Consider the following 21,875-nt stretch of genomic DNA (forward strand, 5'->3'; position numbering starts at 1 on the left):
GGTTGACTAAGTCGGCGCATTTCATTCCTATGTGCGTGAGAGATTCGGTAGATCATCTTGCCGACTTGTATGTTCGGGACATAGTGAGATTGCACGGGGTCCCAGTGACGATTGTCTCAGATAGAGATCCTCGTTTTACTGCTAGATTGTGGCAGAGTTTGCAGAGTGCCTTGGGCACTAAGTTGACCTTTAGTACGGCTTATCATCCTCAGACTGACGGGCAGTCTGAGCGTACTATTCAGATCCTTGAGGATATGCTTCGAGGGTGTGTCCTAGACTTCAGTGGGACGTGGGAGAGGCACTTGCCATTGGTGGAGTTTGCCTACAACAACAGCTTTCAGTCTAGTATCGGTATGGCACCGTTTGAGGCCTTATATGGCCGATCGTGTAAGTCTCCAGTGTGTTGGGCCGAGGTGGGTGATGCACCTTTGGTGGGTCCGGAGTTGGTTAGGGAGACGACGGAGAAAGTTCAGCTTATCCGTAGGAGGCTTGGTACAGCCCAGAGTCGCCAAAAGAGTTATATCGACAGTAGGAGGAGGCCTTTGGCGTTTGAGGTAGGTGATCATGTTTTCTTGAAAATATCACCTAGGCGAGGTTTGATGAGGTTTGGGAAGAGTGGGAAGTTATCCCCTCGATTTATTGGGCCTTTTGAGATCCTTGTGAGGATTGGCGAGGTTGCTTATCGTTTGGCTTTGCCGCCGTAGTTGTCCGGAGTTCATGACGTGTTTCATGTGAGTATGCTTCGGAAGTATGAGCCAGATCCATCGCATGTATTAGATTGGACCGACTTAGAAATAGATGAGGATGCCTCGTATGAGGAGACACCGGTTCGGGTCTTGGATAGGCGGGATCAAGTCTTGCGTGGCAAGACCATCCCTTTGGTAAAGGTTTTGTGGAAACATCACAGAGTGGAGGAAGCCACTTGGGAACGTGAATTGGAAGTCCGCGAGAAATATCCGGACTTGTTTATTGTTGAGTAATCTTGTATTTAGATTTTGTAATATTGCTGGACTTAAGAGCTTTATATATGCCTTAAGTTGTAAAACATTGGTAATGTTTTGGTTTAATGGAAGTATGTTGTAGAACTTACCCTGATATGAGAGTTGATTATGATATTGCATATGTTGGCTATATTGTAGAAATGGAGCTATATCATGTATATTGATTATGATATGAACTATGAACCATGTATGTTGAAAATGGTTGGAAATGGGAGAAAATTGCATGTTGATAATGCACTTGTAATGTAGGTTGAGTAATGCCTCTTGAAAAGAGATGGAATTGACTGGTAATGGGTCGGAATGCTTAATATTATGTCGTAATGTTGTTGGACATGGAGAAAACCTTTTTCTAAAACTGTGTTTAATTTCGGGGACAAAATTCTTTAAGGGGGGAGGTTATAGCGATCCCGGTTTCCCCTTTTCTTTAACTGTTGTACCCGGACTTAGGTTCCGTGGAGTTGGTTGTTGTATATGTCTTATTTACATCTTTTACTCCTTGCATTCGAGTCTTGAGTTGTGTTGGGCAAGTTTGAAACAGGTTGGTTGAACTTAGAAACCAAGAGTAGTTGCCCAGATTTTGGCCCTCACGCTCGAGCGGGGATTTTGACGCTCGAGCGGGCCCTTCGTTGTTGTCTGTCCGCTCGAGCGGGGTTTTCGACGCTCGAGCGTAGTTTTCCATCTTCCAGTATCTCCTCTGCAGAGTTGTACGCTCAAGCGGGATTTTTGACGCTCGAGCGGGTTGTTGTGTGTGACGCTCGAGCGGGAGGGTTGACGCTCGAGCGGAGACCTGGTTCTGTAAAAGTTCTGGAAGTGTGTATTCGCCGCTCGAGCGAGATTGTTGACGCTCGAGCGGGAGTCTGTGAGTGACGCTCGAGCGGGGCGTTGGACGCTCGATCGAGGCGACCGGGTTAAAGCTCCGTGTTTTGACTTTTCAAATCACTTTTTCCATTTCTCTTCTCTCTCTTACTTTTCCAAAAACCCCTTTGTTGAGCTTCTCACTCTAGGACTCTACCTTCTCTCTAGGTATTGATCTAGTATGAGTGATTTGCTCACCTTTGGCCTTTACAAAAGAGTTGTTGATCGTCGAGGGCTACCTTTTGATCCGAAAAGTTTGTGGTTTGGAGCACTTCCATTTTCTTCGTCTTCTCGGTTGGGAGTTATCTTTGGAGGTAGGGATAACCTACTCCTTACTATGGGTTTTGTCTTTAAATTTTAGTAGTTTGAGATGTTGGAGTTAGTTTGGTAATTTTGTGAAAGTTTGAGACTTTTGTGCAAATTTACAAAGTTGGGGTTTTAACTATATAAAAGCCTAGATGCATGTTTGACATGGAAAAGTGGAATTAATGTTAAAACATTAATGAAAATGGAACCTAAGGGTTGAAATGTTAATTATGGAAAATACCCTAATTACATTGGTTAATTAATTTGTAAAATTAATTGTGAGAAATGAGGAATTGAATTGGAAATGTTGAGATTGGGAATACATGGGATTAAAGGGTGTAGTTGGATTTTATGTCACTCACCTAGTTGGAAATGTCGATTTTATATCCATTTGTTGCATTTATTTTCTGTATAGAAATAACTGCTTTGGCCTATCGGTGGAGGATAGTCTTGGTTGTTGTAGACAATGCATGATGATTAGGCAAACTAAAACTAATCACCGGAATGTGTCATTGAGCATGATAGTTGAATGAATACATTAAATGTTATGTATTGGTTGATGATGTGTATAATTATTGTTTATATGCATTGTGTTGTGTTGGAGGAGATAGGGGATGTACTCCGCGGTTTAGGGGAAGATAGGGGATGGACCTCTAAACCGGATGTTGTTGGGAGGAGATAGGGGATGGACTCCGTAGATAGAGCTCATATGCTTATCTAGTAATGTGTTGACAGAGCTCATATGCTTGTCATTGGAAGTGTGATAGTGCTCATATGCATATCTGTGGAAGTGATGATATAGCTTGTATGCTTATCTGTTAGTATGTGATATAGTTAGTATGCTTATCTGTTATGTAATGGGAGGTGCTTGATATGAGTTACTGTCTCATATGAGTTGTTTGGCCAGGTTCTGAGCCATGGTTATAAATTGAGAATTTGAAAGGAATTGGAAAATGAATGGTAATATGGACTTGTATGTCATGAAAATGTAAAGTGTGATAAAGGAAAGTATCAGTGTTGGCCATCTATCAACTGCTAATCTTTTAGTCATTGTTCATATTTGGTTTAGTATATTTCTACTGGGCTGTGGCTCACCCTATATGGGAATATCATTTTCAGATACATGTAGCATGCCACCTCCAAGGACGTAGCTTGGGAGGCTAGAGGCAGGCGGACTTTTGTTGTTTTATTTCTTGATGTATTACATGTATATTCAAGCCAAGGGCTTAATGTGTAAATGAGTTAGCACTCTTTTGTTGTAACCAAGTGTTAACTTGGAAAGCTGTAAGCCCGTAGGGCATTTGCTTTTGTTGATTAACATGTAATAATTTTGTAAAGAACTACTCTGATGAATAGAAGAATGTTTATCTTTATTACCAATGCATGTCTATATTGATGGGTTTAATGTGTTTTTTTTTAGGGCGTTACAATACATGAACACCAATAGTAGTGCTTATACTAGTTGTATTAATAAAATAGTCAAGTCTTCTTCACAAACCCATTATTAACACTAATAGTAGTGAGGCAACAAAGGATGCTGGTGTAATTGCTGGTCTCAATGTGATGCGTATCATCAATGAACCCACTGCCGCTGCCATTGCTTATGGTCTTGACAAAAAGGCAACCAGTGTTGGTGAGAAGAATGTTTAGAAACTCTAGAGTGGTGCATTGGTGGATTACACCCAAAATAATAATAATAAATAAATAATTAGAATTAAAATCGAACACATGCATTAAGAAAATGAAGACGCAGTGATATATATGCAGTAGTATTGAAATTCAAATACCATTAGTCCAGAGAAAATTGGTCTAGAGAAAATTATCATTTTTGTAGCTAGTTATAACAATATATATATATATATATATATATATATGCACATTGATCATATGTTTTCTTTCTTTCACAATTTCAGAAACCAAACCATGCACGAGGTGAAAACTTTTCTACATTTGTATATTTTCCAAGGATTATCAGTGAGAACTGAGTGTATGTACAATCCATTATAGGCCTTTTCTAGTTTCTCTCTCTATTCAGGGAAAATCAATTATAGGAAAATCCAATCTGGATCTGGGTATAGTCATAACAAAACAACACAAATATTTGATATTTGGCCAAGATGGCAATGACTCTGCATATTGGTGAAAATCTGAAGCTTACCAAGGGAGATCAGGGAAAGTGGTGTTCTTAGAATACTCATATTTTGCTTACTGTACACAGTTTCATTCTCATGATACTGTTAAAGGTTTCAAAAAACCTAGTATAATGATCACAAATAATTTAAATTATTCCAACTCATAACTTCAAATCCACTGCCTACTAAATACATCATAGGTAAAATAAGTTACTAGATGGAAGGATAACTAAATGAGAGACTATACAATATAGGAGCATGCATATATATATTGGTGAAAGGAAGAGTAACAGCACCAATGCATGGATACAACAGAATCGTTCTACAGCACAGGCATTGTATAAATGATTCAATCACAGAGAAAATTCAAATTTCTCTGGGTTCAGTTTGACCAATTTTCAAACCAGAGAAAATTGACAAATTTTGGACTTCCCAAGCTCAGAGAAAATTGTTACAATTATTAGAATCTTGAATTTGAAGCTGTGATTTCAAATCTTCCACTTTGTTAGGTTATGAATAAAATTGGTTTTCAAAAATTCAGATGGCCTCCTCTCTCTCTCTAGCCCGAGACCATCCATCACATGCAAGCAAATCCTTTAAAACCACCATGGACGATGCTGCTGTTCGGGTGAAGCAAGAAACCAAGCGACCGAGATTCGGATGAATAGACACAAACCCAGGGCTCTCTCTCTCTCAAGTGAGAGAGACAGCATTGTTTGTGAGACACATGCATGATCTCTCTATCTATCACCTTCTCTCTCTCCACAGGGGCAAAACCTAGCTTGCTCATAGCCCATGGCTGCCACTCTAGGGGCCGTCGTCATCACCGAAGCCCAAGCCACCTTGCAGACCATCGGCGGTCATAGCTTCGGTTACCATTAATGTCACTACAGCTCTGGCTACCATCGGTTCATGCCGATACCATCTCCACCTCATCTTGGTGCTTCACTTTAGACTATCACTCGTCGGAGTCGGATCCAACGATGGCTATTTCCATAGGCGTAGCAGCAGAAGAGGAAAACGCAATGTTATTGTTGCTAGGCTCGGCCATATCTGATGAAGAATCAACAACGCGAAGTCGAAGAGAGAGAGATGAATTGTGGGCAAAGAGTCAAATTTCTCTGATATATGTTTAGGGACCTTAGATATCAAAAAATAATTTTGTGGACCTCTTCCATTACGAAAAGTGAGGGAGGGACCCTAGACTAATTTTCCCTAAAATATAATTTTTAATTATAAATTTAAAAAAATAAAAATCATAAATATATATTACAATCCCTAAATAAAGAAAAATAAATAAATAATATAATAGAATTAAAGTATCTCTCCACAAATAAAAAATTACTCTTACAACTCTTATATTTGAAGGATTAAATAAGAGAACTTCTGAGGGGGTGTTTTTATCATGGGCAAATTACAAACACCCCCTCGAGATTTGGTAAAAATATAGATTCTCCTCTGAGGTTTGAGAAATTACATCCTGTCCCCCGAGGTTTATATTTCCATAACAAATTGCCTCATGAGGTTTTTATTTTCATACAGATTCCTCCCTAATTTCTCCTAATTTGTTATGAAAATTTGACCCTCAAGGGGCAATTTGTAATTTTTCAAATTTCAAAGAAAAATCTGTATTTTTATCAAATCTTGAAAGAGGTGTTTGTAATTTGCCCTTTTATCATTATTTTGGCTAAAAAGTAATAATATAAGGGAGCTGATGGGATGCTCTCACTCGCACCATCAATTTAAAGGAGGGTGTTTTTGAAAACCTCCACCCAATCAGAGCCCTCAATTATTAACATACTGTACATAGGATAGACTCACCTCTCTTCACCACTTTCATTTAACCACCCATCACCATCAATAGTGGGTTTGGTTTGGAGATTAATGGAATTGAATGATGATGATGAAGGTAGATTGGAGGTTTTCTTCACTCTCTCATACAACAATATTTAACCAAGTCCACCGGGTAGCTGTGGAGATTGCAAGATTTGCAGGTGAGTATGCGAGTGAGTACAAACAGGTGATCCACAATGCTCCTATCCCTCAACACAACTGCCGTCATTGTCGCTGGTGTGTCCCTGCGGATGGTGTCTGCGATATCAGAGGCAATCCAATTTTGGGATGATGTTGATTGTGTACGGGCTGGAAGGATTTGGGCATTATTAAAACTAACAGTTGGAGGGAGATTCGGCCAATGTGATAAAGGGAATTCAAGACCCAAGGATGGCTTTGTCTCGGCTGTTCATGGTTCCCTTCCCTGGGTGAGTTTCAGTCTTGGGTGGTTAGTCTATCCAGTCATGTGTTTAGGGAAGGCAATTCGGTAGCTCATTGTTGTTTGCGAACTTGGATGGATGGAGGATGTTCCACTTGAGATTGCTCCTTTTGATTTTGGTTGAAGCCCCGTCTTCTTAATACAATCCTTCACTTCATTTTTCTTTTTTTAAAAAAAAAACCCGAGAAAATACAATAAAAAATTTCTATATTTTGAAGAGTACTTAAACACAAGGTGTTTGTATATATGCGCGAATGAGACCATTCGCGGAGTTGAATTCAACAACTACCCAAATTCCCAAGAACAACAACGATGGTTGATGGTTCAATAGCCCTGTTTGGTAGAGATGTGGGAAAGTGATTATAGATTATACCTTAACAGATTATAGCTGTGAGTATAAGCTGCTAACCTGTTTGGTGTAACTGTGAGATTATAGATTTAAGCAGTAGAGTAGTATTTGGTAAATAAACTGTGAAATAGTTTTTTGCTGTGTAATTGTCAATTTTGCCCATATGAACAGGAAATTTGTAATTTTTGTAATTTTCTTCTGTTTAAATATTGAAAAAGTTATTTCATTAATGGAAATTGATTAATTAGTACATAATTTGGTACATTTCATTTACCTCAAAAAAAAATTTTTTTTTGTATTTATTTTTGTATTTAATTTTTTTGTAATAAATATTGAGTTGACAAGAAAACAAAAAATTTAATTGCAATAAAAATATATTAAATTACTATTAAGGCAAGAAAAAGGGCTCTTCATAGATATTTATAGAGCTCCTAATTTTGTTTGCAAATTGACATACAAATATTATGTCTCCTCACTTCCATTTCGTTGTCATCACATGCAACATCATTTCCATGGCTTGCTTGTTGAGACGAAGATCATTCCTCTTCATTAGGCACATAATCCGTGTATCTATCATAAGAGTCAAATGCAATATCGCGGAGCTTACTTCGTTAGATGAAATTATGAATTGCCATTGTTGCACAAACAAGTTTGACTTGGGTCGACCACTTGTAGTTTGGTGGGATATCATTTATCATCGGCCATCTTGCTTTCCAAACCCCGAACGTTCTTTCTATTACACTTCTAAGTGAGGAATGTGCTTGGTTGAATTTTTCTTGTGCATTTTGGGGGGGTTGACCTTGTTCAAATTGAGTTAGATGGTATCTCTCTCCTTTGTAAGATGCAAGATATCCTTTCATGTTTGGATAACCAGCATCCACAAAGTAAAACTCATCTATTTTAAAATTTCAAAATGAAATTTAAGTAAGCAATTATAAATGTAAAAATAAATATGAAGATATGAGTGTGGTGCATCTATTGTACCAATCATGTCACGACCCCATTCCGCCCCTAGTAGAATGGTGCCGTGATGGTCAATAATCCGAGATTACCGAAGGCCAACTTTCAAAATTCACACACAATCAGAGTATAAATATATGGGGCTCACAAGCGCAGAAGCAATAATTTACAATACAAGTGGTCCATAAGAGATGTGTATAAGTCAAATGGAATGGCATACAACTTTACATAACATTACAACTTGAATACAATTAAAATGAAGTACAAAATTACATATTATATCTTGATCAAAAGGCTTCTCAAGCCGACATGTGCAAATTACAAGTATTACAAGCCGAGAAGCATAATTTTCAAGACTGCCGACGTGAATGCAAGTTAAGCCGATATAAACAAAACCCAAAACAGGCTCGTGAATCACACCTAGGCGTCACTGCCTTCCTGCTCATCACCTACATATATATAGAGAGGGTGAGCTTGGATACTCAGTGAATGGTATAAATAATAAAGGGGTTTGCATGACTGGTATTCAAGATCTTTATCAAATGATACATAACATAATTAGTGCAAGTCAAAGGATGAACCAAGTCCATCTAGCAAATCTGTCAAGTTTCAAAGGATGCTTATTAGCATCATTATAATACAAGTGATGACGTCTCGGCAAACAACCCACGTGGTAAATCGTCAGTGGCAAACAGGGCAAGACAAGGGAGATATCTCAATTCAATGGTGCAATTGCATTATAGTCCCCTGGCACTAAGGACTTGTGCTACGAATGCTTAAAGTCCCCTAGCACGTACGGACTTCCAAACTTTGTGCTACAAATGCTTAGAGTCCTTCAGCACGTAAGGACTTTCAAACTTTGTACTGCAAATGCTTAGAGTCCTCCAGCACGTAAGGACTTTCCAAGAATGTCATCAAAACAAGATAGCACATATTTTCCAACTAGGAATAACCATTCATGCTTACAAATACCTTTCAAAACAAAGTAAAACAAGACTTTTATCAAAGCATTATAACACAGCTTTATTAGAAATACCACTCACTTAATTCTTCAAACGTCGGGGTCAAGGCAAGCCCAAGTCCTACAAACACATGACAAAGTCTGTTGAATGCATTTTCAAACAAGTTTCACATGCATGCAAATGATCTCGGCATTCCTCAAAACTAGGTCAAATAAAAAAAAAAACACAGTTTCTTATCTCGGGAAAACATGCTGGGCAACTACCAGGTCTAGGTCGAGGTCCCACACCTCCTTGTCGAGGTGTGGCCTCGATGGCCACATTCAAGGAAATGAAGTCGGGAAAAATCTGGGTTTCCCTCTCTTGAAGAACACGACGAACATGAAGAGCATGAACATGAGGAAGATGAATGCAAGGATCATAATTTGCTATTACAAAATCTGAGATTTCATGCCATGAATTCAAAAACATGGACCTGGGTACCCATATTCAAGGATCTTGTGAGGACAAACACAAAAACATGAATCTTAATGTAAACTTTCAGATCAAACAAGACTTTTTCTTCAAAAACACATGAACACTATTTTTCTCTTTCTAAAACCAACTTTAAATCAATGCATGACGTGGAAAATAGGTTCGATCGTGCAATGCAGCTAGATAAACACAAAGAACAACAAAAGTAAATCAGGGATCTAACCTCAATACACGAATCTAACGATTTGATCTCTAAGAATCAAGCTCGAAGCCCACTCCCTCACTCTAAAACTTCTTCTCCTTCCTAGAGCTTCTCTATCTCTACAAGGCAAAGATATAATACGAAAATGTATATTTTCTGGGTCTGTCGGGTGACTTAACCCTCTGCAGGGGTACGTGGCAGCGGCTGGTTGGTTCTACTCAAAAAGGTGACTGAGTGAAAAGACAAGACTATGACAAAGTGTACTCAACAAGCTAGGTGGCAAGAACACTCCGACAAGTAACAACATCGGCTAATAACAAGACTTCGGCAAGCAAGGGACAAGGACATCGGCTAGAAAGGACAACACTTGGCCTAGTTGTGCCACACCTTGGCCTAGATGTGCCACACATCGGTCTAGGTCGTACCAATCCAGGAGTAAGGCCACTGGGTTCAACGGTGACATCTCGGCCTAGATAATACACATCTCAGCCTCGGCGATGAACACCTCGGTCTAGATAGTGACTTCTCGGCCAACATGTCAGAGCGAAGGTGGAGTCAACCAAGGTAAATTCCAAAATGGTCTAGGATGTAAGAGGTTCAAAACTGACCTAGGCTCTGGGTCACCTCGACTAAACCCACACCGAGCAAGGTACAAAGCATGCTGTAACACTTAAGCGAACAAGGGCAAGACATGAAATGCAAGCTTAACAAGACAAAAATCATATGAATGCATATGAGCATGGTTAGGATAGTGTGATGGTTATTACAAATCAAATATAAAACAATTACCTCCTTGTGGTTTTGGAAAATTAAAACTAGGATTCCTAATTGCATCTAAGAAGATCCGAGTATCGTGTGCACTTCCTTCCCATCCTGGTAAGCAAAATGTGAAACACATATCAAAGTCACATGCGGCCATTATGTTTTGAGTCGCATATCCCTTTCTACCTATTAGACGAGCTTGCTTATCTGGAGATATATATGCTTTGATGTGTGTCCCGTCAATTGCTCCAATACAATCCTATTACATGATAATGAATACAAAACATTTTAGCCACAGATTAGTAGAAATATCCTACCAACATTAATTATATGTAACACCCAAGTTGCGCTTGTAGTTAATTATTTACCTTGAAATGAGGATAATATTTGCGGTTGCGTCGAATATATGGATGCACACCATTAGTCGGTTAAGGCCTTACCCAATCAATGGACATCTTTGTAACAGCCTTTAACACCTTCTTAAAATATTTTGAAATAGTCTCGCCGGAATGTTGAAATCTTTCTTGGACATTTCTGTTTCGAATGTCACCGCCAACAATAAACAAAAATATTGCAACTTGCTCTTGAACCGAGACTTGTCGTCCAGTTTGAAGGCCATAATTTGTCTGTAACAAATTACACAATTGATAAAATACCTCTCTTTCCATTCGAAAATTTTCAAATATTCTTGTCCAATTCCCTTCTTGTAATTCTACCATCCACATCCCTCCTATTAAACAAGATGTCTTGCATGGTTCTTTTATCAAATAATTTGTTGCATATGTCGCTGCAACTGTAGCCGCCGTAGCCAAGAGCATATTATTATTTTGTTGGGTTTGTGATGTGCTGCCTTCATCATCAGTATCTTCATCATCATGGTCATCATTCCATTGGTCTTCATCATTGTTACTCATCTTTAAAATACCTACTGATTTAAAAGGTTCAGTTACCATTCAATTCAAACAAAAATAGGGTGAGATAAGAAGTTAATATAAATAAAAGTTACCATTGAATATTCCTTGACGCCTAATAATGAGAAAATTATAAACTTAAGTCATTCTTGTTATCCATATGTAGAGTGTTAAAACACTGCTCAGAAATGAGGCAACCTGTCAAGTGTGCTGGATAAACCATGTTGCAATTTAAAACTTCAAACACTGTGGACATGAATGCAATTCTTGACTTTGGACATGACTGTGGACATCAATCAATTAAGAAATCAATTAAGCCTGTGGACATGAATGCAATTCAAGCAAGCAACACTGTTATGACATTTTAAGAAGCAGTATTCCATGGGAAAGAAGCACTGTTATGACTGTTATGACTATGGGACTAAGAAGTAGTATTCCATCACAAAAATTCTGAACTTGAAACTTGTTGAATACATACTAAGAACCAATATTCCATCACAAAAATTCCATAGCTAAATATTAGGCAACCTGTCATCCATTTATCCCAATTAAAGAAAACCATAATTCATATAAAGAAATCATGGCCATATGAAAATGAAATAGGTGAAACATTAAAATGTAAAGCAAGAAAATTATACCTTCAACTTCAACAAAATTATACCTGGTGAGATTCAAATGTAAAGGAAAAACAATGTAAAGCATAAAAATGAATTGAGTAAACCATTCACCTATGTATAGATATATATAACCTTCACCATTCACCTACTAGTCATATTCAACTAACATTGAACAAGTCAACCATTCACCAACCATTCAACAAGTCAACAAGTCAACCATTCACCAACCATTCAACAATTTAGTCCAACATAATTTAATAAAATTCGAAATATAAGTCCACAATTAAAAGTCCAACATATAGTCAATATTAATAAAAGGAAATATTAGGAAAATATTGCAACAGCCCACAATTACTAAAATAAAAAGTCCAACAGAACAGTCCACAATTACTAATAAAAGTCTTAAGAACAACCGGCCAGTCCACAATTAGCCGCGATAACCTGTGGTGGTCTTCTCCATCTCAATCTCCAACTTTATAAACCTAAGGCGAACTTCATCCGTAGGAAGACTCATGAAACACTCCCGACGCTTGTCTCGTAAGAACAATCGGGCGGCCCATACATACAGCTCATCATTCGGGGACACACCAGGGATGTTTTCCAACATCGCCAAACAATCTGCAATTGAAGGATATCTTGATGAAGTCTGTGTTGAAGTTGCTGAAGATGACTCAACCACATTGACTATGTGAGCAAAGTGTCTTGTTAAGTAGAGCTGCACCAGTAAATTCTTCTTGTTGCTCTTGGTTAATGAACCAGGTGTGTTTGATGAACGCTTTTTGTTTAACTCAGAGGGATGAACCACCTCCAAAGCATCATCATCATATTCAGCATCATATGGGGTATGAAATTCCTCCACATTGTCATCAATGTCAGGCATAACCCCTTAACTAGGAGTGTATGCCCATTCTCCTGTAGCAGCTGAATCTGAGAATAGTATGTCTAAGTCTTCACTAAATTACAACGGCATACGCCAGAATTTAGCAGCATCAGGATACCTCTGCAACAATTACGAAGAAAAAATTTAACATTTACAATTATCAAAATTTGGTGTGTTTAAACAACAAAAACAAACAGAATATGTACATTAAGCAATTTAAATACCTCCAATTTGTTGGTCCACGACTCATCAAATGCAGTTATAGCTCCAGTCAATGTGTCACGGCCTAAGCCTGTCTCACCCCTTAACAAATTGTTCCACAAAAGCCAATCTTTTTTCAACACATCCCAATGGTTTCTCATTTGTAGCCGTTGGTATGCTTTTCCAGTCATAGTTTTAAACGAAGTTATGACATTTTCCCACCCGACCCTATCTAAGTGTGTACCAGGTCTGTGTCTAACCTTCACTTGGTCAACACAAAGCTTAATAAAGATTTCATTTGATTTTGCATCCCAATGAGCCTTAGTAGATGGTACTTGAGAGGATTTTCCCTTATTCTTCATATTTTCAGATTGTGTTTCCTGTTGGGTACTCATTCTATGAAAGAAAAAAAAAATTGTTTAGCACATACTCATTAATCATTGGTTGCATTAAAACATAAGACTAGTACAAAATAACCATACATGGCATGATTAGTATAAAACATAAGATTACTACAATAGACGTCTCATCATTGGGTACACAACTTAGCAAAAAAACACATATCTAAAAGCCACCTACAATCATTTGAAGAGTAATACAACTAACAGAACAATACAAATTGTGAGCAAACCCACAACAAGCTGCTTCATAAATGTTATGGATTGCTCAAGCATTTGGTTCTTTACTTTTAGTCCTACAGTCTCAATGTTTTGATCTTGATAAAGATTTGTCTCGTTCCTCAGCCTCTCTACCATCGTCACAGATTTTGGGGTACACCACCTCCAAAATTGACAATTTCTCTTCTCACAATTTACATGCAGTCTTCCTTTTGATGGCTTCTCGGATTCGGTTACCCTTATGGCAGTTCTTACACCACACTCACATTTCAAAGCCTCGTACCTCAAATCCAAGGTCTCAGCACTGGAAGCATAGTTACTGGAGGATGACATGCCTCTGCAGTTATGAGGAAGAATTGAATCCACATCCTCTAAAATTGATTGGGAACTTAAAGATGTTATACATGACTAACACTATTGTCCATGACCAACTACGTAAATAGAAAGAGTTTACATAAAACAATTGAGACAATGACATGCCTCTGCAGTAAACTGTTAATGGTTCAGCAAACTATTAATGGTTAATGTTAATGGTTAATGGTTCAGCAAATTCATTCCTCTTTCTACATCAGGGAAATTATAATATTCATTCCTAAAGCGTAAGGAGGAGGTCTATGGTTAAGGGAAAAATAAGCAACCATAAACTACAATCTGAACTGAAGAAATATAAAGGGAATCCCACATTTGTGGACAACTTATTTTAAATAAATAAAATTAAAAGGACTTCTTGGGGGCATGAAAGAATAACAAGTGAGAAGTATTACAAAGGAACTTTCACCTGGTCAGCAGCCAACTATATTTACAAACTACAGATAATCCAAAATAAGAGAATGGTAAACAATGACATATGGGAATTTTCTAAAACTTCTGATGTAGAGCTGAAAAATGAAAATAAAAATGTCCATGATGACAGATAAGGGAATACATTATTAATAAAAACTTCTGATATGGGAATTTTCTAAAACTTGAGGTTTGAAGACATTTTGAAAACTTGACTTATAGTAAAACTTTTCAAAATCATGTTAAAAAAAAAAATTCATCTTTTAAAAAAATGTTTCAAAAAAGAACTTGAGAAATAAATTCAAAAAAAATTTATGAAACTTAAAGACTTTTTTTTATTTGATTTATTTTTTAAATACAAGTTGTTTTGAATTTATTTCTCAGCACCTGGACGACCTTATCTGTAGTACATATAATATAAAATGCTCATCTCAGCACATGGACCTTATCTGCAATACATCATTTACTATTTGATAAATTATTTATCAATTTATTCATATGTTTAAGGTATCTATCCCATGTCTGGGTATTTTCTAAAACTTCACAAACTAATTTAATTGATGAAGCTAAAAATTATCAAGTATCTTCATCAAACACTAATTTATCACAAGCCAAACAATGACAGGAAAAAATTGTATCAAAAGCCAAACACGCACAACAATCTTCATTAAAAATTATCAGTTATCTTCATTAAGATGTTATTTATGAAAATAAACTGAATGACAGAAAAATAAAATCAGTATATAAATATATCATTTTCTTGAACTCCAGTAAGGGAGAGAGATGAAGTAAACAGAGCATACAATTCTGTTTATCTTCAGATAAAGTATACATATTAATATCTTCACTAATAATCAGAGCATACATATTAATAAACAGAGCATACATTTCTTCAAGAGAGAGAGAGATGACAGATAAGGAAGAAAGCAAGCCAAGGGCAAGATGGAAGAGGAAATTTCAGACAGAGAGGGTGAATCGAAAGAAGAAGATGTGATCTGTCTGTAAACCCTAGCTGAAATGTGTGTGTGTGTGTGTGTGTATATATATCACAAACAAAAGGCATGAATCTTACCTTTTGTAGTGCAGATCTTGGAGAAATCTTGGAGAAATTTCGACTTCGATCGGCTGATCTTGGAGAGATATGAAGGATCGTCTTCGTCGCCAAGAGGAAATGAGAAGACGAGTGTGAGGAGAGGAGTGGACTAGGGCACGACGAAAGGGGGCTTATATAGTGGCATAAATGTAATTGTTGAAGTTTTAGAGGAGCATTTAAGTCATTTCATGTCCCTCCAAACAGCTACGCGCTTAAGCGGAAATCATAAGCACCTTCGGAGCAACTTGAGGAAATTGGCTTAAAATGACTTTTTTTAAGTTATAATTTGCTGCTTTAAGTTCCACCAAACAGATCAAAATGACTTAAATTAAGTCATAAGTTGAAATAAGCTGAAGTTAATTTTTACCAAACAGGCACAATGAAGGTGCACTGTTTTAAACCATCATCCCATTTCCTGTTGAGATATGAAACTCAAGTAAGCCCAATGATAAGTGTTTGATTTGGTTTATTTTGCTTCAGTCATCTCATGAACCAAGCAGAGCTAGAAGGAGGATGGAGGGTTCTCAATGTGATCAGCTCCATGATAAGATTGAAAATGAGTGCTTAAAAATGTTGATAAAGGGTGATTGTTTAGGTAAAAATTATACTTTACTAGTTTAAAAGGACAAATAGTAGAACGGCCTGTGTTGGGATCATTTTGGAAATTCAGGTTTTGTTTGTTGCAAGTGCTAAACTAAATTTCCTTTTTTTTTTTCTTAAAAAAAAAAAATGAAGAAAAGAAAAGGCCAATTTTGATGACTCAATTTGGGTCATTGCAGGTTACCAAGCTTATGGAAAGGGTTGAAGCCACATTCATCAAGCATTTTGCTAATTCAAACCAGCATAAAGGGTTGAACATCTTGAGACCACGAGCGAAGACAGAAAGGCATAGAGTAACATTCACTTTACGTAAGATTTATTATATTGCAACAAAGTTTTTCAAATGATTTATCTACGAAAATAATTTCTTTTACATCTGAATCTTTTAATATGTTGTCGCCTTTTCTTTAATCTGTTGACTGAAATTTCAGGCTTTCTATTTGGCTGCACAATTGCTTTCATATTTGCACTTGTTTTGGTTACGCATGCTCGCAATATCGTAAACTATGAACGCAAGTACCAGTACATGGAAACCATGTTTCCCCTTTATAGGTAAATTAGAGCTACCCCAAATGATATTTTCTCTTGAGTGTTTATTGTTTATGCTCAAAAATTGAGGGGTAAACATCAATTTGTAATCAGGGCTCAGCACAAGCCCATTAGATTGCCCAACTCACCTCACATTTTGAAGGAGTTAGGATTGATATTTAAGTTTATAAGGCTTGACTATAATAAACTTTTAAGCTCATTTATTAATGGACTAGGTTTGAGAATTCTCCTTGAGACTAGCCCGGTCTAGCCCAATTATTAATATAATTTATATATTACATAAACAAACATATATAATCTATTTTGTTCCCTTTTGTTTAAATTAAAGAAGATACACTTAAGAGGAAAAGTACACCCATCATGCTTTAAACTTAGAATATACTAAACAAAAATAAAATATTTGTGCCGACTAAACCACAAAAATATTAATTCTTATTTTATAAAACTTATTTTTTCTTTAATATATGGGTGTTCATTAGGCGCGTTTGGGATTGTAATTTAATTTTAGGACCAGACTTGAGATTGAACTTTTAGGCCCGATGTCAAACCGAGACAGATATGGGCACGAGGTTCTTTTTTAAATTTGTTCTAACTTAGGCCTATCGCAATCAATACTTACCCCTGTTTGCATTAGATTTGACATAATGAACACTCATTAAAAAGTCGCTTGGCCACCAAACTTGGTACTTGTTTGACATGTTAAATTTTAGTATTGCAGCTTGTTTGGATTCATTGCACTTCACAAGCTCATGTATGCTGCAAATATATACTTTTGGAAGAAATACAGAGTGAATTATCCATTTATATTTGGTTTCAAAGAAGGAACTGAATTGGAATGCAAAGATGTTCTTCTCCTCAGCTTTGGTGTTGTAGTGTTTGCAATAGCAGGTGCACTTGCAAACCTTGCTATGGAAATGGATCCTAAAACTCAACGTTTCGAAGAATTCACTGAACTTGTACCTCAGGCACTTTTAGGGGTAAGTTTAATTAAGGGCAAATTCGACTTTATCATCTTACTATTTGGGTCGTTTGCAATCCCTGTTCTTCAATAATACGCAAAGTGTTCCCTAGTGATTTTAACTGTTTAACACTTTGTTTCATTCTATTAAAAAATCCATCTAAACTAACAGAAAGTAGTCACGCATGCTTTCAAATAGAGTCAAAAGTCTAATTTCAAAGCAAATGGACAAAAATGCCCTTTTCTTCTCATTTTTTTTATCCAAAACCTACCTAAAGCTATTACACACATTATTATAGACATAAATTATACATGTAATTAAAAATCAAGTTAATTATATACCTTATTATATATATAATTAATATTTATTAGGTAATTAATGTATTTTAGTTAATTACAACTTATTTTTTAAGTATTTTACTTAAATCTAATTTTAATTGAGCTAATATTTTATTAAGTTTGAAATTAGGTGAAATTTTAGCAAATGAAGAGTATTAATAGAAGACAAAGAGCATATAAGAGTAAAAAGAAATAGGAAGGGTAATTTGATCATGTAATATTTGTCATTAGTAATGTTAACAATACATTTAAATCCAAAATCACGAGAAAGCTCTCTGCCTATTATTGAAGTACAACGTTGAAGTTCACAACCAAGCTTTTTTGTGTTTTCCATTTCTCAATTTTGCTTAAAATTGAAATTCCACTTTCATTGCAGCTCTTCATTGTCATATTGTTCTACCCGTTTGATATCATTTTCCGATCAAATCGCTTCTTTTACTTCGTTGTGTGTTTCACTGTGTTTGTGCTCCTCTATACGAGGTAAGCTTTGGTTGATGGTGTGATCTTATAAGAAAAAACGCTCTTTCAAGTGTTCAAAATTCGATCAGAGAACTAGACACAATTTTGACCCCACTAAGAGGATTGTGTCCAATTCTGTAATCAAAATCTGTGTACTTAGAAATTTTCAAAGAAAAAACATTCACGAATTTGAATAATTTATTTGTCTGATTCTTTCTTTCCTATGCAGGTGACACTTCCTGATTTTTTCTTGGCGGACCAATTAACAAGCCAGGTAAGTGGGTGGGGCTTTTGTTAGGCTAAAGTTGGGTTTAAATAATTTTTAGGTGAACTTTTCTGTAATTTTACCCACCAAAAAGAAACAAAACAAGAACTTTTTACTTTTTGATTATGCTTAAACTAGATAGATCAGAAAAGTAAATAATAATAATAAAAAAAAAGGAGAGTTGAATAAAAACTAAAAATGTTGATTTTTTTTGTTTTAATACTTTAGTGGACTTCAATTTAGATTTTTTTCAAAAAAAATTAATTTTTAAATCCTACTAGACTAGACAAACCAAAAATAGTATAAAAAAAAAGATTCAAATTTTAAAAAAATAAAAAAATCACTAAAAACAAAAAAAATAGAGAAAAAAAGAGGCTTTTTTAACTGCTGCCAAACAGTTTCAATACATATGCCTTGTTTGAAAGTGTCGAGTATTGTTTTTATTGTAGGTGCAAGGATTTAGAAGTCTGGAATTCTACATTTGCTACTATGGTTGGGGAGACTATAAGAACAGAGAAACTACTTGCAAAACAAATTATCTCTACAACACACTTTATTTCATTATTGCTGCAATTTCCTACTAGTCTCGTTTTCTTCAGGTAAGTCATTCGTTGTTTCTTCCAATTTCAGGGTTTTCTTGCAAGCTTATGAGCTCTAATGACCCTTATAGTTTTTAAATAGCGGTCTCGGGATACGAATCGATATCAGTCGTGGTGTTGAGGTATCTTAAATATTGAGTGATACATATCAAGAATTGGGTGATATTGTCAATTTTTTTAAATCATTTGCCACAAAAATGTTTTTTATAGCAGTCTTATCAAATCTTGAATCAACTATAAACTGATACTTGTCAGCAACTCACTGTTAGATGTGATTTTCATTCTAACTAGTATGTATCGGTATTGAAATGATAAGAAAACTTGATACGCATTGGTTGATAGCTTTGAAATTTATCCAAAATTACCTTCAACTTTTCCCCAAACATGAACAATTTAGGCCTGGTTTGGTAATATTTCCATTTTTTCCTCCCATTTTTTTTTTTAAATTGAAAATGATAACGTATTTTTTGGAAAACATAGAAAAAATATTTTACTTATTTTCAAAACAAGTTTGCACTCTCTCCTTCCTCTCCCACCACCTTCACCCACCACAGCCACCAGCCAGCTGCAACAACCCTCCATCGAGCTCCTACGAGGTCAGGTAGGCTCCATGCGATTGAACAGTCACTGCACATGACCTCTGGCCACATGCTGGCAGCCCTCCCCGGCCCACCCCACCGCTGGACACCATATTTGTCCACTCTCAACTGCTAGCATCACCACCGACAGCTCACCGAACATGTTTCTTCATTTTTGTTTTCATTGTGAATGTTAATGTAAATTGTAAATGTAAATTGTAAATCACCACTACCACCCACTCCACCTACCACCTCCACTAACCCACTCCACCTACCACCTACCACTACCACCTACTCCACTACATCTCCTATATAAGGAGCCCCTCACCACCATTTGTAATATATAGATGTAATATATTCATACATCAATCAATAATACATCAATTTAATTAACATGGTATCAGAGCTAGGTTAACAACCTAGTCATTCTGCTTCACCGGCGGGCGGCAACCTCGCCTTGCTCGCCCGCCGGACCTCTACACATGCCTTCACTTCCTCTCTCTCTTTCTTTGTTTCTACACACACTCTCTCTCAAATCTGTTTTGAGCTCGAATTTATCATAAAGTTTGAGTCTTTGTTTGTATGCCCAGTTGGGTATTTGAAAGGAAGCTTCATTTGAACCCTTCAAATGGCTGTCTAAGATATTCGTATTTTGGTTCTACTGCCAGAGACACTCTGTGTTTGAATTGGGAATTTTAATTATGCTACTAACCTTGTTAACTCTCCTCTTCTTAGCTTCTCTTCTCCTTGTAGTACACTCCACAGACCCAGCGTTCAACGATGACGTTTTGGGTTTGATTGTCTTCAAAGCTGGCCTCACTGACCCACACTCCAAACTCACATCATGGAACGAAGACGACGACAATCGCTGCAACTGGGTCGGCATCCAATGCGATCCGAGGACTAATCGGGTCTCGGAGCTCCAACTCCATGGCTTCTCTCTTTCGGGCCATATCGGAAGAAGCCTTTTGCGATTGCAGTTCCTCCGAGTCCTATCTCTGTCCAACAACAATTTCTCAGGAACAATCAATCCCATTCTGTCTCTCTGTCTCTCTGCCACCATGGGCGAGAACTCTAGCTGGAAAACAAAGCCCCACCACCAAACAAGCCCACCACCACAAACCACCGCAACAACCATGTCCGACCGATTGCAAGCTCGGCACCCAAAAAGCATATCTGCTGGAACTGAACCCGTCTTCACACCAGGGCCCGGGCCAATCAGTCCATTACGGCTAGCACAATCTGTGTGCGTCCAATGAGAACACAAATCACAACCAATCCATCTGTGGTAGGAGTGCACACAGAACTCACAACCAGACCCAGCTTTTTTTTTTTTTTTTTATCACCCACCAACCCCACTCAACTTTCTTTCATTATAGCTACCCAATCCACCACCCACAGTCAGTCGGTCTGCATAGATCCACACCACCCGACTTTTTTTTTTTTATTTTATCACACAAACTCTCTCTCTCTCGTCCCTTTTTTTTTTTTTTTTTTTCCACTAGCCCCACTTTCATATTTCCCTTACTTTAAAACCACACTTTATTTTTTATTATAAAAGCCATTAGATAATTCATATGTACATCTGCAATTTCGGGATACACAAAAAAAAAAAAAAAAAAAAAAATCTCACCGCCCAAACTTTATTTTTTTATTATAAGCTTCATTGGTGCTCTTGCTTCGCCCTGTTCCCCACTCCCACCTTTATTCTTTTTATTCATCCTTCGTCACCATGCTGGAAAAAAAAAAAAAAAAAAAAGAGCCACAACCCAACACAATTTACAAATTTGCACACCCACACATATTTTATTCATCTCAGGGATCAACCCCGATCACCATTTTACACAAAAAAAAACAAAAAAAAAAAAAAAAAAAAAAACAACAAAACAAAACAAAACAACACAAAATACAAACAAACAACCACATTCACAGGTGGGATTTTTCTTCTCTACTCTGCCGCCGGTCTTTTCTTCTTGCCTCCGTCCTGGGCGGCCCTTGCCGGTGTTGCCTCCGTGTTTCCCACTCCACTAGGCATGATCACTACTCCCTGCTCCTCCACTGCAGCATATGGCGGCCCTCCAAATCGGAACATCACAGTGGCCTTCCGCTTCAGCTCCTTGTTTTCCGTCTTTAGCACACTTATCTCTGCTCGCGCAT

At 37.0% G+C, this 21,875-nt stretch overlaps 2 protein-coding genes across 4 annotated transcripts in view; both read left to right on the forward strand.

The window, feature by feature from the left end:
• The window catches only part of LOC114315891 (phosphate transporter PHO1 homolog 3), a 207,001-nt gene that overhangs the window by 171,512 nt on the left and 13,614 nt on the right, over positions 1-21,875 (forward strand). The gene's annotated exons all lie outside the window — the stretch shown is intronic.
• Positions 1-21,875, forward strand: part of LOC114315893 (phosphate transporter PHO1 homolog 3) — a 58,043-nt gene that overhangs the window by 22,554 nt on the left and 13,614 nt on the right. The window contains 7 exon segments of the mRNA XM_082872467.1: positions 16,151-16,280; positions 16,403-16,523; positions 17,239-17,497; positions 18,194-18,260; positions 18,263-18,297; positions 18,506-18,550; positions 18,991-19,140. Coding sequence (XP_082728593.1) covers positions 16,151-16,280; positions 16,403-16,523; positions 17,239-17,497; positions 18,194-18,260; positions 18,263-18,297; positions 18,506-18,550; positions 18,991-19,140 — 807 coding nt within the window.

The sequence above is a fragment of the Camellia sinensis genome, chromosome 5 (assembly GCF_055761805.1).
Source record: "Camellia sinensis isolate YWXY chromosome 5, ASM5576180v1, whole genome shotgun sequence".
Taxonomy (NCBI): Eukaryota; Viridiplantae; Streptophyta; class Magnoliopsida; order Ericales; family Theaceae; genus Camellia; species Camellia sinensis.